General features: G+C 39.9%; 1 protein-coding gene across 5 annotated transcripts in view; it reads left to right on the plus strand.

Moving 5' to 3' along the window:
• The window catches only part of PTPN13 (protein tyrosine phosphatase non-receptor type 13), a 125,299-nt gene that overhangs the window by 92,870 nt on the left and 17,211 nt on the right, over positions 1-15,218 (plus strand). For 4 of the 5 annotated variants that reach the window (XM_071807956.1, XM_065836854.2, XM_065836855.2 and 1 more), the window contains 15 exons: positions 886-1,309; positions 1,477-1,574; positions 3,331-3,387; positions 3,952-4,044; positions 4,895-5,002; positions 5,657-5,788; positions 6,147-6,613; positions 7,583-7,726; positions 9,171-9,264; positions 9,968-10,053; positions 10,813-10,975; positions 11,912-12,126; positions 12,215-12,313; positions 13,732-14,087; positions 14,287-14,461. In XM_071807956.1, coding sequence (XP_071664057.1) covers positions 886-1,309; positions 1,477-1,574; positions 3,331-3,387; positions 3,952-4,044; positions 4,895-5,002; positions 5,657-5,788; positions 6,147-6,613; positions 7,583-7,726; positions 9,171-9,264; positions 9,968-10,053; positions 10,813-10,975; positions 11,912-12,126; positions 12,215-12,313; positions 13,732-14,087; positions 14,287-14,461 — 2,711 coding nt within the window. The remainder of the gene's footprint in view (positions 1-885; positions 1,310-1,476; positions 1,575-3,330; positions 3,388-3,951; positions 4,045-4,894; positions 5,003-5,656; positions 5,789-6,146; positions 6,614-7,582; positions 7,727-9,170; positions 9,265-9,967; positions 10,054-10,812; positions 10,976-11,911; positions 12,127-12,214; positions 12,314-13,731; positions 14,088-14,286; positions 14,462-15,218) is intronic. The other variant, XM_071807957.1, reaches the window with a different exon arrangement.

A 15,218-nucleotide genomic window follows, 5' to 3' on the forward strand; every position in this document is an offset into this window, starting at 1 on the left:
ACTTAACTGCTAGCCTAGGGAGGCAGTTAGGCTAATAGAAATGAGCCCAGCTCAGGTTTGCTCTGAATTAGGAGGGGGTTAGACTAAGCTGTATTATCTTGCATTTGCTTTCAGCTAAGAACATCCACCCAGACAGTTCCCACGACTCAGCTGACAGTAATTTAATTAGAATCCAAAACCTGTTCCTCTCTGCTGCTTAAGGGAATCCTTGTTCAGGAGTCAAAAAGTCTGGCAAACTCCAGTCAGCACTTTCTGTTCTGTGCTAAAACGTTTAGAATGTTTCTGGCAGGGAAAGTCCCTGAGTTCACCTGAATGACCTGATGCACTTGAACCAGGTAGAGATGCTGCGAAGCTCCCACAAACTTGCAGCTGTACTGTGTGTCAGGGACTCACGTGAAGTTAACTAAGTAATGGTTGGATGGAAGTTTGGTAGAATCTGGTGGTGTAGAAGTGGGAGAGCCCTATTTGTTAAAATTCTAGAAAAGACTTATACAGGCAGGTTAAAGGAAGTGTAGTGTTCCAGGTCACTTGACTTGAGGATATTATTTGCTTTGCAGAACAAGGTGATGTGCCTGTCTATAAGGGACAGCAGTTTAACAGGAAATATGAGTCTCCTTACTAATAAGGAGATAAATATTCTGCTATTTTGTGTTTTCTGGACATCAGTGTAATAGATGGTCAAGTTAATGTAATGCCATGAACTACAAACTTTGCTTCCTGAGCAAACTACCTTGTGGTTGTTTATATGTACCTCATGACAGCACGTATTTCTGAGCATCTAGAGAAAATGTGCTTTGTGTGAGCCCGTCATTCAAAATGCACGCTTTACACAAGGAGGTCACACTAGCTCTGCTGTATAACTTAAATTTGTTTGTTTGTCTCCAGAAAGGGCTTCATTTAGGAGCCTCAACCTTCATGCAGAGTCTGTCAAAGGTTTCAACATGGGACGAGCAATCAGTACTGGTAGCCTGGCCAGCAGCACTTTGAACCGACTTGCCGTTCGACCTCTGTCTGTTCAAGCAGAGATTCTGAAGAAGCTGTCCTGCTCTGAGCTCTCGCTCTTTCAGCCACTTCCCAGCTCCTCGAAGGACAAGAATGAGAAGACTCCGTGGGAGGAGAGACCCAGGGTTATGAGCAAGTCATTTCATGATCTGAGTCAGAGCCACATCTCAGTTTACCCCCCAAGAAAAAATATTATTACTGCTCTGGACTCTTCCCCCCAAAAAATAGAAGACCTAATGGGCAGAGTCTTTCAGCAAATGCCAAAATTTGATACTGGGTCAGCAGCAGGAGCCTTGAAACTGAGCAAGTAAGAGTCTCTCTGACTGCCCTGCACTATCTTTGTGTACAGTCAATGTACATTTTGCATCAGTTTTGATTTATTATTCATACCATTATTTTATTACATTGATCCTTCCCTCTCCCAACTTCTTCTTCCCTCTGTCTGGTTTCCCTTCTCTCCTTCTCCCCTTTAAGTTCAAAATCTCATGCAGGTTTAAGTAGAAGCCCTGAAAGAAAGAAAAATGAATCAGACTCATCATCCATTGAAGATACCGGTCAAGCCTATGTTGTAGGTCAGCATGCAAAAAAATAATATTACTGCGTTTACTAACTAACCTCTAAAATTGCTTTGGCTGTAACGCTTTGATGTATTCATTAACCGATGTTAATATCTTGATTTGAAAAATGGAACAGAGTATTAAATGTTAAAGTAATCCCAGCCAATTGCCCATTGTTTCTGAATAGTTGTTGCAGCAAATAAAATTTTTAAAAATCCTCCTTTAAAAACACCAGTCTGTATACAAGTGTGCACAGTACCAGTATTTGACAGTGAAAGCTGTTCCAGAAAACATCTTCCAGTTTATCACTTCAGAGTACTATTTTATTGTAGGGATCTATTACAAATTTGCTAGTCTTCACAGTCTGTTTGTCAGACTTCAACTTTTCTAGTGTTTTGTGTGGAAAGTGTGCATGGAGCAGTTTTTGGAAGTGGACTCAATTTGGCATAAGCTGGCTGTTGGCTGGTACCTCTGAGCAGGAACTGCAGAGTTCTTTTGGGTTAGGTCTAATTTGGATATAATAAATTAGGTACAATTTTGCATGGCATTGAGTGTTTCACAAAAACACTTGTAATGAGCTAAGCCAGACATACATATTCCATTTTCTGGGCAAGGAATGCACACAAGTAGTCTTTGTGGGCAGTAAAAAATAAGAGTTCACATAAAATTGGAAAAAAAAGTTTCAGAGCAGCTGAATAGACTTAAACTTGCACATTTATTTGTTGTAGATAGTTTTTTAATATCTGTGTCATCAGTTTCTGGTTACAGGAGGTTCCATGTTACAATAACAGAAACTATGACTGACACATTTGCAATGCTAGCTTACTTTCATTGCTTTGCTTAGTATAAAAATATTGATTAGTTACAGAACTTCATAAAAAGTAGAAGAAGGTTATGTTTATGGGCTGTTCATAAACAACATCACCAAAAAAAGAAAGCCAAAGTGTGACATATAAATACTTGCTGCATCTGCCCGCACTGCACTTGAAATGGGAGGTGAGGCATGGAGAGTGTGTAGTGACTGGTTGCAGCCGTGTATCCTCTACTTTAAAAGCTTTACAATTAGCATCATCATCTGCTTACTCATAATCTTGTGGGCAGCAATTGTGATAAGGATCTTTGCTACATGTCAGAAAGTCCTGCTGAATCACATTGCCAGTGCTGGGGGATGCACATTCTTTGCATGATGAAATGCATTAGCTGAAACTTGAGAGTTCAGAGGTTTGGAAAAGGCCAGGAGTGCTTTGCTAAGAAGCTTCAGTTATCTTAACTCACTTCCATAACTTAGCACATTTATTATTTTATCCTCTTTAAAATATGCCTACATTTGCTTGGGCATTGATCATGCCAAATAAAAATGCTTCTATAAACTAACCAATTTAAATGGAAGTACTTGGTTCAGATTGCTTGTTATTGCATCAATCTGTTTGTTACTGTACAAAATTTTACAAGGTTCGTGTTGGTTTATGAAGTTAGGCATATTAATTTTATCTGAAGTTAACAGTGGTTGTAAAGGCCAAATCTCTGTCCTTTCTTCAATTCTTTGCCTTTGCATGAGCTACCATCTATCTGAACCTTGAGCTGCAACCCAAATACATGAGTAATTTGGATTTGCTAATCCAAAACTACTTCTGTGTTTATTCATTTTTAAAATAAGTAATCTGATACTGTGAATGAGCTTGTGTGTACTGTGTGAAGGCTGAAATACTTCTTGGTAACTTTCATTTAAAAAAAATGAAAACAATGTGTAATATTTGCGTTCATATCACAGGCGTTAGCATGAATGCTTCGGGAAATCTTCCATCATCACCGCTGTTAAAAGAGAGTGGTAAGTTGATAAATAATATGCCTATAGAATTAATTCGGTCTGTTTGTGAAGCACTTGTCAAATGCTTCACTGTTCTACCTCGCCTGTTTCTTCACTATCCTTAAATCAAATACCTTTACCAATTAGCTGGGTAGGACCTTTTTCTAAATACAACTCTTAATATTTCTTTTGAATTGCCTCTTGTGGGATGTTTTTATGTCAGTGTGTAATATTTTTCGAGTAAGAATAGTCTCTCTTTAGTTTGAGATTTGAAGGTTGCTGTTGCCAAACATATTGTGCTCTTCAAAGCTCATTTCCCTTACGTGTGAGGTTACTGGTCCTGTAGAGCCCAAGAAGATCATATTTTCTTTTTAGTTCTTTAACTTTTGAGGTTTGAGTGACTTCATATAATAAGCCTCAGTTTTACCAAAGTTCTGAAGATGAAAGCTAGACCGTGCTAGTTGAGAACAGCTTACCAGAGAACTATGTCTTTTTTTAATGGAATAGTACTTCAAGGCAAACCTGAAGAGATATGAATAAGCGAGCAGCCAAATAGTGTCTGATTACGACATGTTGACTTTTCAGTTGACTCTCTGCAAACACCACAGAGCAGCGTTGCCTCACCAGAACGAGAGATCACTTTGGTGAACTTGAAAAAGGATGAAAAATTTGGCTTAGGTAAGTGCCATGTCATGTGTGTTCCTAGAAGCTAAAAATAAAACTGAGTTTTCTGGTCTGTATTTAAGTATTGCAGGACTGAGGAAAGCAGTGCAGACAGTGGCTGGATTTCTAAGGCATTTAAGATGCTAAAGCCAGGACTTATTTGGTAGCGCCTGCTACTGATTTACTGACTGATGTTAAGCAAGTCTGTTTCTCTTTTTTTCCATGTTGTAAGTGTTGGATGATATTTACATTGAGAACCAGTCATCCTAAAAGTTTATCTCTGCCTTCAGATACAAGGTTTGTGGCTATGTGAACACTTCACAGCTGTGTTGGCTTGAAGGCCTTAAACAAATAAACAAAAGCTATTATAAAACCATTATGAGCTAATTGTGGAGTGATTTTCTTACTCTTATAGTATCATCAGATGTAACACTAATTTGAGGTTTAAGGAGCCTGGAAGACAAGATATTTGCACTCCATTCCTTCTTCTATCACTGAAGAAAACCAGAAATTTTTAAGAGAAAATACATTTCATCTCAACAGTGAATGTAATGTCATCTGTTTGTGCATGTATTTATTTTGCCACAGTTGTCCTCTGTAGCCTTTGCTGGAGTTTTCTGGGAAGCCAGCTGGACAAAGTCTAAATCACTTGCTCAAAAACAGAGAATGTAGTAAAAGCTTAGTCAAAAAAGCTTTACCATTTACTTCCATGTAGAGTTTTTTGAGATGTGTAGTTTTCTTTTATTTTGCGTTTATTTAATGACTAAGTTTTTGTCGATTCTGAAATACTGACCTGTACTGTGTTACGTTACTCTGATCACTGAAAATTTTGCCCACTTTGAGGTGTTTGGGTTTTTTTTAATAGGCTTTCAAATAGTTGGTGGAGAGAAGACGGGGAAACTTGATCTGGGAATTTTTATTCATTCAGTTATTCCCGGAGGGCCAGCTGATTTGGAAGGATCTCTAAAGCCAGGTGAATATTGTAGATAAGAGGTGTATACATGAAATAAAAAGTCAAACATGTATGTAGTACGACTTCCGTCTATGGCTGCAGATATTGGTCCTTTACAAACAACAACCTTCGGTTACCTTCTGGGTAATATCTGAAAACTAGTGGTGATTCTTTGTTAAACTGTATGAAAACAAAAATCATTTGAATCAAAGTAAAAATGATGAAGCTTGAAGTAGCAGAAACTTGAAGTTATTTGCTATTGCCTCTCAATAAATGCTTTGTAATTTCAATTTTTTAAGACTCAAAATCCATTTTTTGATTTTGGAAAAAGAGAATGTAACCATATTACTACAATAACAAAAATATACACGTACTTTATTTAATATCTGCTTTCTTTCTCCTATTTTAGTCTGTACTTTGAATCTAACTGCACGTTTGCTTATATCACTTCCTCATTTTTTTTTCTTTTGCATCTCATAAATAGTTTTGTTTGCTTTGGGGTGGGGTTTTTTGTTTGTTTTTTAATTATTGGGGTTCTCTATTCCAGCATCACTTAAATTTTAGTATTTTTTAATCTATGCATTGTGTAGAGTTTTTCAGGCTTGTGCTCCACATTCTCACTGATGAGTGAAAATGTAGATGTTAGACTGTATCTGAACAAACCCTTTTGTGCAGGGCACCGACTAATATCTGTGAATAGCACAAGTTTAGAAGGCGTCAGCCACCGTGCAGCATTAGAAATTTTGGAGAATGCACCTGAAGATGTGACACTTGTTATATCTCAGCCCAAGGACAAGCTGTCCCAAGGTATGGGGAGAAATATATTTTTATTCTTAAAGAATTGTTCTTTGAGTTTGAGCACTCTGCCTTCTTGACACCTGTTTGTGAAACCTTTCTGTGTTTCCTTAAAACCACAAATCTAAGCAGCTGAGGTAGCTGTAAAACACCACCCTAACTGCAGTCACTTCAAACTGTGTTCTGAGACTGAACAAAGTGTGTTATGATAACGTTTAGTGAGGACCCACCGACTGAATCCTAAACAGAAAGTTTTCTGTGTAGTACAAATGGGTAAAACCGTATGTGGTTGCCAGCTGCGTAATTTGTGTCATACTTGCAGAGAAGATCTTACCAGCTCCTGCTGACTGTCTTGTCTCCTGGTTTTCAGCATCGTCTAACGCTGCGCACATCGGTAATGGAACAAAAGGTTATTTAAGGAGGCCCTCGTTGGTGCAGGACAATGAGGCAGAGTCCTCTTCAGAAGAACACAACCGGTGCCATGGCCACCAGAAGCCCGTCTCGGGGAGTTTGTCTGGTTTGTCGGGAGGCAAGCGGGATGGAAGCATGAGCTCCCAGGACTCCAGAACCGAGAGTGCCAGCCTGTCTCAGAGCCAGACAACCGGATTCTTCGGCACACGCGCCAGTGGCAGAGCCCAGCAGGATCCTCAGCATTACAGTGATTCCCAGTCTGGGCTTTCCAAAATGAACGAGAAGAGAAGATCCTCATCTGACAGTGCTCGAGCAAAAAATAGGAGGCCTGGGGTAGTGGAGTCTGTGGAATATTCTGACCGAGGGGATTCTGACATGGATGAAGCAACTTATTCCAGCAGTCAGGAGCAACAGCCAGCTAAAAAGGCAGAGTGTATTTCATATGAATATTTCCCATCAATATAATAGTGCTAGTGAAATAGCTGACTGTGGATGTGCATAAAGGTGAAAGGGTGTGGGGGAAGGACAGCCCAACCTGCAGCTTATCCTTGTAACAGCAAATGCTCATAACTAATTTCTAGTAGTCTGGTGATTTTGTTCAAAATAAATGGAGAAAATCGCCTGTGTAACTTGAAACAACTTCCCATTTTCCAATGTCACAAGATGGGCCTGTCTTAAGTAGAGGCAGATTCTGCTTTGGGATGAACATAGAGTGCAGTTGCTGATATTGTAGACAAACTTTCAATGCTGTGTTTGTCCAGTGTGTGATCATAGTCTAGTGACAACCCCTGGAGGTAAGTTTGCTCACCTGGCAGATAAATTAAGTTTTCCCTGAATTAGATGAAAGTAGTATTGGTGCATCTGGAATGGGTGGCAGCAGAACTCATATTTTGGGATCCATCTAGTCCGTAGAGGACCGCTCTTGTGTAGAGAAGTTCAGCGGTGAGCTCCAGAGACAGCTTACGGCTTCAGCTTTTCAAAAGTACACAGTGGCAATTAATACAAACTAAATCCTAATTTTCAGTGATTTCTCTTCATCTGATGGAGTTTATTCAACGAAGTTGTGGCAGCTCCTGCAAATTAATCCAACAGACCCTAGGCTGCTGTGATACTGAAGTTTCTGTGTTCTGTGACCAGCTCACTTTGGCAATAAAGGCTCGGCTGCTGAAGGCCAGGCACATTTCTGTGCTAAACCTGTTCAACTGCAGCAATGGAAGAGTTAAAGCAATGAGCTTTACTACTTGATACTTTCCCATGTGGACTTCTTTTGGCTGCATGTGACTCAAAACCACATCCTTTAGGGTCTTAACTGTAAACTTCTGTTCTAATGACAAATAATTATCTTTTTTTTTTATTTCTTTCTCTTTTTCTTTTTTTTTTTTTTCTTTAATAAAGGAATCAGCAGCAGCAAATACAGCAAACAAAATGAATTCTAAAAAGGTTACTGCAACACTTCTTAAACCTGGAGATATCTTTGAGGTTGAACTAGCCAAAAAAGATAACGGCTTGGGAATAAGTGTCACGGTACTGTTTGACAAGGTTTTCAGATGTTTTCTCTTTTTCTCTACTCCCAGCAACCCATTAAATTGCTAAATTACAAGGAAGCAAAATATTTTCTGAAGTATTTGTCCCTTGCCGCCTAATCATGTGGCAAATTTACAAGGAGAGGAATAGGACCTTCCCTGACGGATATTGCCAGCAGTGTTACTTAAGAGTATATATGCACATCCACACACATATACGGTGTTTAGTGTTCTCCCTCTGCTGGATAAAAGGCAGAAAGCAAAAAAGTGCTTAAATCTAGATAAGACCTGGCTGACACTGCCTTCTTGCAATAGGACTGAAAAATGTATTTTTAATGGATTAGTTTCTCTTCAGGCAACAAATTTTTGAAAGTAGTTTATGTTTAAAGCCCACCATCATGCAGAGTGGCACTTCAAGGAAGATATATAACTGAGATGCACACATTTTTCACTGTTCCTGTTCTTGTATTTTGTTCAAAAGTACATTTTGGTATTTTAATATTCAAATATTGTCTCAGATCACCAAACTATGTGGTAAATTGAAAAAGGAAAACTTGCTCAAATTGCAACACTAGAGAGAAGTTACTAGCTGTAATTCAAAACTGGTGGCTTTCACCGGTTACTTATACCTAAAACTAAGTTGGCCTTCTCCCAGGTGTGGCCACATTGATAGGCATGTAGGTGGAGTGCCGATTTCCAAGGTTTTCCATATATATGGCTAGTATTGTAAAAGGAACAGGATGAAATTCTATTACTTTAGCTTCCCAGTCTATCCAAAGTCATATCGCTTTGTCAAGCTTGTACTTTGAGACAGCTGGAGGAATAAAGTGGTTGGTTATTGAATAGCATCCAGCCCACTGTATTTATGCATTGGCCTTGTAGAAAATGTTAGAAGATGCCAACCAATGCTAAGATTTCCTTTAAAGGATGACCAAGTGGTATCTTCATTGCATTTTCCTTTTTCAACCCCTGTTCTGCCCTTCTCATTGCTGTCTTGTACAGTGATGAAAAGAAGAGGTGTACAATGAGTTCTGTGTTCTAAGAGTTCACAGGTGATACCATGTGCTTTGGGAGTGAACGTTAATGTGCTCTTGGTCTCCCTCTGCATGCTGTGCTCTCACACCTCGCTGAGCTCTGAAATGCAAGCAAGCACCGAAAGTCCAGCACAGCACAGACACGTTTCTGCTGAAGAACATTTGTTCAGTTTGAGTGCATTTGCATTGTGATGCATCGTGGTTTTTTACAGTCTTCCTGCCCCCAACTTCATTCACAATAAATTGCATGACTGCAAAAACGTGCTTTGTGTGTAACATTTTTATTTTGATAGTGTGACTATTCCTTTTACATGCCAGTAGCCCAAGTGCTTCCTGAGTACAGCTTTCCTTATGTGACCTTGTGTTTAATTACTAAGTATTCTAACTGCAAAAAACTAACAAGCCCTATTTTTGCTTTCCTTTTAGGGTGGTGTAAATACTAGCATACGGCATGGTGGTATTTATGTGAAAGCGATTATTCCTAAGGGAGCAGCCGAAGCAGATGGCAGGATAGAAAAAGGTAGTATTGCAGTTCTTTCTGTTGGGGTTAATGTGAAAAAGGGCAGATAACTGTCTGTGGCGGACTTGAGGGATATACTGTGGTGTAGAATGTAGGAGCTCTGTTTGCCTTCTTTCATTGTACCTTTTTCAGTTGTCACTTTAAATATTGCCTTGATAATTCTGTGGGTGAAGATTAAAAAAGTGTAGAACAGCTGCAAAACAGCAGAAAACTGCTGAGAATTGTGGAGGGGAAAAATAAGAGACAGGCTGCAGGGTTTTTTATTTTTTTTCTCCCTTCTAATGCAGCCTGTGTTCATGGAGAACACTTCTCTCTTCCAGCCATGGAGAGAGAGGGCTTTGTATTATTTGTGGCCTCCTTGCTTGGCATGCTGGGCAACTCAATACAGAAAATCACTGTAATTGTTAGTGCTTTTCTTGTTTGTAAGCCAGGCCACATTCTTCACTGTAGATTAAGAATTGTTTCTAATAAAGAGTGAGTTTTGTGACAGGCCATCGTTCTGCGGGTTAACACTAGCTTTGACACAAGGTTATCCCAAAATAGTTTAGTTGCAAAGTTCTCTCCTTGACTCAGAGTGTGGAGGGGAGGGAGAATTTGCTTTAGTAACAGTCCTTGTTAGCTGAAACCTGAAGGTTTCTGTGCATCATACACATTTTATAGATGATGTTCTGCCTCCTTTTCTTATATTATTAATCATTCGTAGGTGACCGTGTGCTCTCTGTCAATGGGATTAGTTTGGAAGGTGCTACCCATAAGCAAGCTGTTGAAATGCTGAGAAGCACTGGTCAGGTAAGCAGCTGCTGGTTCTACTCTGTCTGTAATAAACCAGTTAATCATGAGTGAAAAAGAGGTAAAGGAACATGAAGACTGGAATTCTCCCCAGCATCCAGGTTGGTTTAGATGTGTTTTTTACAATTTTTGGGTCGTGGACCTCAAGTCTCGCTGCCCACCCAGGCAAAATTCTGGTTCTGTGTGTGGGTGAGAGGTCTGCATGCAATTGGGTTCTCCTTGTCTCTGGCTTTCATAGGAAGAAATCCCTCCTTATATGCCGCTGTGTTGGTAGCTTTACTTGAGTCTTGGCCTTTTTGGATAGTGCTTGACTCTGTCAGTGGTGTCTCCTCATTTAATAGTGCTTTTTATGGCAGCTGCTTCATATATTGAAGTACGTGCACACCTGAAAATAGGCAGTGAATGTACACATCCAGAGCTGCGAAGAACTACTATTGTACTCATTGTAGAAAATGCTTTTAACTCTCTTCCATGTATGCATGTGAAAATGACACTGTCTTTGACACTTCTTCACCCTCTCACAACCTTTTATTATGCTGTGTTGCCAAGTATCTCACAAATCCGTTAGTTAATCTTGGAGGTTGTCGCTTACAGCCCTTAAAATAAGGAATAAATGGAAGATGTACAGTGGAGAGAGGCGTCGATGAAGTTTACTGCTGCAAAACTTTGAAGTCTGAAAGTTAGAAAGAAACAGGTGTTCTAGGCTGTACTATCTCCATGGCTGTTGCCAGTTAACTGGAGAATTTTCCATCTCTTCAGGTGGTACATCTGCTTTTGGAAAAAGGGCAACTTTCCGTGGCCAAGGTTCACGCTCCAGTAACACCACAGTGCACACCTCCAAATCTGGTGGGGCAGTGTGAGCCGCAGGAGAAACCAGCGACAAAAACTACAAATGCCAAAGATTACAGCTTCGTCACTGCAGGTCGGGTCATGTATGAAAATTGTCTGAACTTTCAAAGCATCCTTTAGTTTTTATGCTGTTTTTTGTCAGATCTTCTCTAGAAGGACAGACAAGAGACAGAGCTGGTAAAAATCTATACCAAGCCCCTGCACATAATGCAGTCTGTTCCTTTTTACGCTGCTACATTTGTTTTTAAGATTTCTTTCCGCATCTTGGCAACTTTGTTTAGTGACTGTATAACTGTTTGCTCCCTCACTGTTCCTTGTCATTTCCTAATTTCACAAGCTTCCCAGGCCAGTGCTATAGCAAGGCTGGAGTAAAAGCAGTACTGCTAGCTCTGGTGCTGCTAAGGAGGAGTGGCAAGGGGAGGCTGACATGCTTATATATAAGGGGAGCCTCCTGTAGGTCCTACTGTTCCTGTCTAGGTGAGAGAAGAACTGCATGAAGAGAGAGGATATGAGGCATTTGTGTAGCTGACCAGAGGCTGGCATGTTAGAGCTTCTCGTGCTGTGAAGGGCATGGAAGCTTACCCAGATGGGGAAACCACTGCAGATATGTTTTGGTCTTCCTCCGTGGGATTTATCCTGTCTGCCAGGGGTTCCAGTTGCTGCTCTCACTAATTTCTGATCTGTGGCCAGAAAGGTCCTGCCACTCAGTGCTTTAGCAGGCTCCTTTACAGACTTCCCTGGGAACAGTATTTTGGACACACCTTATATTTCTGTATAGTGTGGATATTGTCAGGGCAAGGCAGTGGACTGAGAAGTCATGATCAGCTTTTTGTGTCCTCTATACCTTGGAGGGGTCTTTTAGCTAATGCTTATGTTCACTAAAATGGACGTTAAGCAGAACCCTGCAAGGGGAAAACTCTGAACTGTCACATCTGGAGTAAGAGCACCAACTGCTTGTTTTAATGACCAGTGTGATTTAGGAAATAATCAGTTAATGTTTTTTTTGCAGAGAACACATTTGAGGTGAAGCTGCTGAAGAACAGCTCAGGCCTTGGGTTCAGTTTCTGCCGTGAAGATAACCTCACCCCAGAGCAAATGGGCTCAACTATTGTGAGGGTGAAAAAGCTCTTCCCTGGGCAGCCTGCTGCAGAATGTGGGCAGATAGAAGTTGGGGACGTCATTCTGAAAGTGAACGGGGCATCACTAAAGGGTTTATCCCAGCAGGTTTGTATCTTAGTAGTGCAAGTCATACTCTGGTAGTCCTGCAAATCTTGGGGGTCCGTGTCTAATAATAAATCTACTGTGGCCGTAGGAAGTAATCTCTGCTCTGAGGGGAACATCTCCAGAAGTCTCTCTTCTCCTTTGTCGACCGTCACCTGGTACACTACCAGACATTGATCCTTCTTTGTTGGTAAGGTGTATGACGTGTGATTTTTTTCTATTTTTTAATTACTGTTTGAAAGCTCATTTATTTGGTCTGGTGAGTGGGTTAATTAAATGCAAAGCGCAGATGGAAAAATGCGAGGGGGTGCTCACGGAAACGTGATTCCTGTAGTAAATCCTTCATGAGTAAACAAAGCATTTCATGGAAATATGAAAAGAATGCAGACTTTATTTTTTTTTTCTCAATTTTGTGGCTTAGAACATTGGAGGTTGGCTTAATACACTGTTTTTGAGAGGGGGTTTTCTTTGTAGCCCAATGGTTTGAAGTTGATCTCAAGTAGAAATAGGATATTTCTGTAATGTATCTGAAGAATACTTTGTGAAACGCTAATTTGTCTGGAAATTAGGGATGTTACAAAAGATATTTTCAAAATGCTCCAATAAGAAAATCAAAATAACAAGGCTATTTTAGGACAATTGGAAGAAGTGGAAATTAAATGTGTTTCAACAAAAGAGAAAGTATAGGGAAGTTTGCCAGAAAAATAGACTTTCTGTAATGCAGGAAAGTATAAAAAAATAATGGAGACAAGTCTTCAATTTAAGTTATTTTAATATCATTTTCAATCAATAGAAAAACATTCAAGTCAGATGACAGAAACTTTACAAATATAAATGAAGTCACAATTAGAGATTTGCAACTGCACAAAGTAGTAATACAAATAACTAGTCCTGTAATGAACCTATTTATAGTATAGAAAAGCTTTAATAAAACAGCATATATATTAAAAGAACAGAAAAACCAATAAACAAATGGCAATTTTTGTTATAACTTTATCACAGATCACTGTGTTCATGAACACAAGAATTTGGCCGTGAAGATAGAAACAAAGCTTTTAAACTTTGTGTGTCTGGTAGCTGACTTCATTCTTAGGAATATGTGATTATTGGCAAAAATGTTGTTCATCCTCATGGGGCATTAATATCTTGGCTGAACAGTCTTAATTTGGTGTAAATTACCATAGTTTTTGTACCGTGTTATGTTGATTTTTGTTTGAAAGCTTTCCTGTTTCTATCCTGTGTGAGATCAGTTTGACTGCAGTTGCACAACGGGTGTTCTGGTTGGAAGGGATTTCGTGGTCGTGGCCTAGATGACTACTGGGCACAGCTTAAAGGCATCTGTCAGTTGGGTCTCTGAGGCGAAAGCCAAGAGTATATTTGTTTTCCTTAGATGAATTTGCAGTTTTTCAACAGTGCATGTTTCAAAGTTTTGCACACTTTCTCTTGGCCAAGTTGCCTTGAACTTGGTGAAACTGTGCTGTGATACAATTGAGGCAACGGTCTAAATTGAAAGAGCCGCTGACTTTTGGTAATTTTATGCAGTCTTTGCAGCTTTCTTCTGTCATCAAAACTGGAATTTGATGAATTACATGTCCTTGCTCTTTGTAGACTCCCATCCATTCACCCCACCAAGTATTTCCAGATGTCAGCAGAGAAGTTTCTGGTCCATCAAACGTAGAACAAGGTGACAGCTCAGATGAAAATGAAACTACTGATCTGAGCAACAAAAGGCTGAAATCTCCCTCTAGAAGAGACAGCTACAGTGACAGCAGCAGGAGTGCTGATGAGGAGACGACAGACTTGCCAATGCAGGTGGGCCCTGGCTGGAACTCTGCCCTGTACCAAAACTCCAGTGAAGCCGTGACACAGGCACATGATCAGCATGAGGCACATGGTGGTCAGGAAGAGGCTGTTCGCACTGGCTTGTATTCCAACCAAGAGGCTCCTAGCAAGCTTCAGGACAGGTATGCTGTTTATAGTGATTCTCTTAATGTTGCAGAAGGTGTTTACAAAAACAGTTTGTTGGACCAATTCATAGAAATACATTTTTGTTTAGATTTTAGATCTTCATGAAGTCAATATTCATTCATATATTCATTTATGGGTGACAGCCATGTTGCACAAGCTGATCCTTGTGGGGTTTTTTTGCTTGTTTATCCACAGTGATTTGCCATTGGATTTGCCACTGATCCCAACCTGTGGAACCATTTCTGATGTTCCTACATCCGTTTTAATAAATGACTGTTACGCTACTCCTGCTTCTGAGCTGACTCCACACCTGGGAGGAACGAATTCATTACTCGGCCAGTTGGAAAAAAATGCTGAAGAATACGAACCGGTAATTTACTGTTTCTGTCTTTCAGTAGCATAAATGTTACGTACTGTTGTGGCCAACTGGAATTTTTTTCAGCCATGGTGTTGGGCGTGACTGCGTAGAGGTTAGGTACATTAATTTACAAATGTCATAGTTGCAGGTTATACTTGCACTAACCTGGGGCTGTTCATTATATGTGGCACACAGACAGGTGCCGTTTGTAACCACTGAACTCTGGCTGCTCATACAAGTGTCCACAGGCATTTTCTGCTTGGGCTCTTGCGGAGTTTGATGTATTTATCTCTGTAAACATCCATGCATCTATGTGTACACAGGTGGTTGTGTATAGGTTTATTTTGTGTGTCATTTCAGCCTGGAGAATTTGGTATTAAATATTTACCTACCTCTAAATGATGTATTCAGATGAAATTTAGATGGCAGATATCTTGCTTCTGGCCTGTTAATTTTTGGTGTGATTGTCAGCTCTCTCTTTGTCCCTTCAGAAATCTTTCTGAAACCTTTTTGGTGCTGTGTGAGTTTCTATGCAAATGATGGAGATCTGTATCTTTCAAATCAAAAGTCATGCAAATTGAAATAGATGAAATGTTCATGTGTACAGTTCCAAGATAAGCTGTAGTATTGTACCTCATTGTAGGAAAATATGTTCACTTTCTTAAGTTGAATAATTCCTGTTGTGTTGTCTTATATGGCAACTAGTTGAGGGTAAAATAAGGTGTCAGTTTTGGCATGTGCCTTCACAATTTTGTTTACATCATAAGCC

The sequence above is a fragment of the Patagioenas fasciata genome, chromosome 4 (genome assembly GCF_037038585.1).
Source record: "Patagioenas fasciata isolate bPatFas1 chromosome 4, bPatFas1.hap1, whole genome shotgun sequence".
Classification (NCBI taxonomy): Eukaryota; Metazoa; Chordata; class Aves; order Columbiformes; family Columbidae; genus Patagioenas; species Patagioenas fasciata.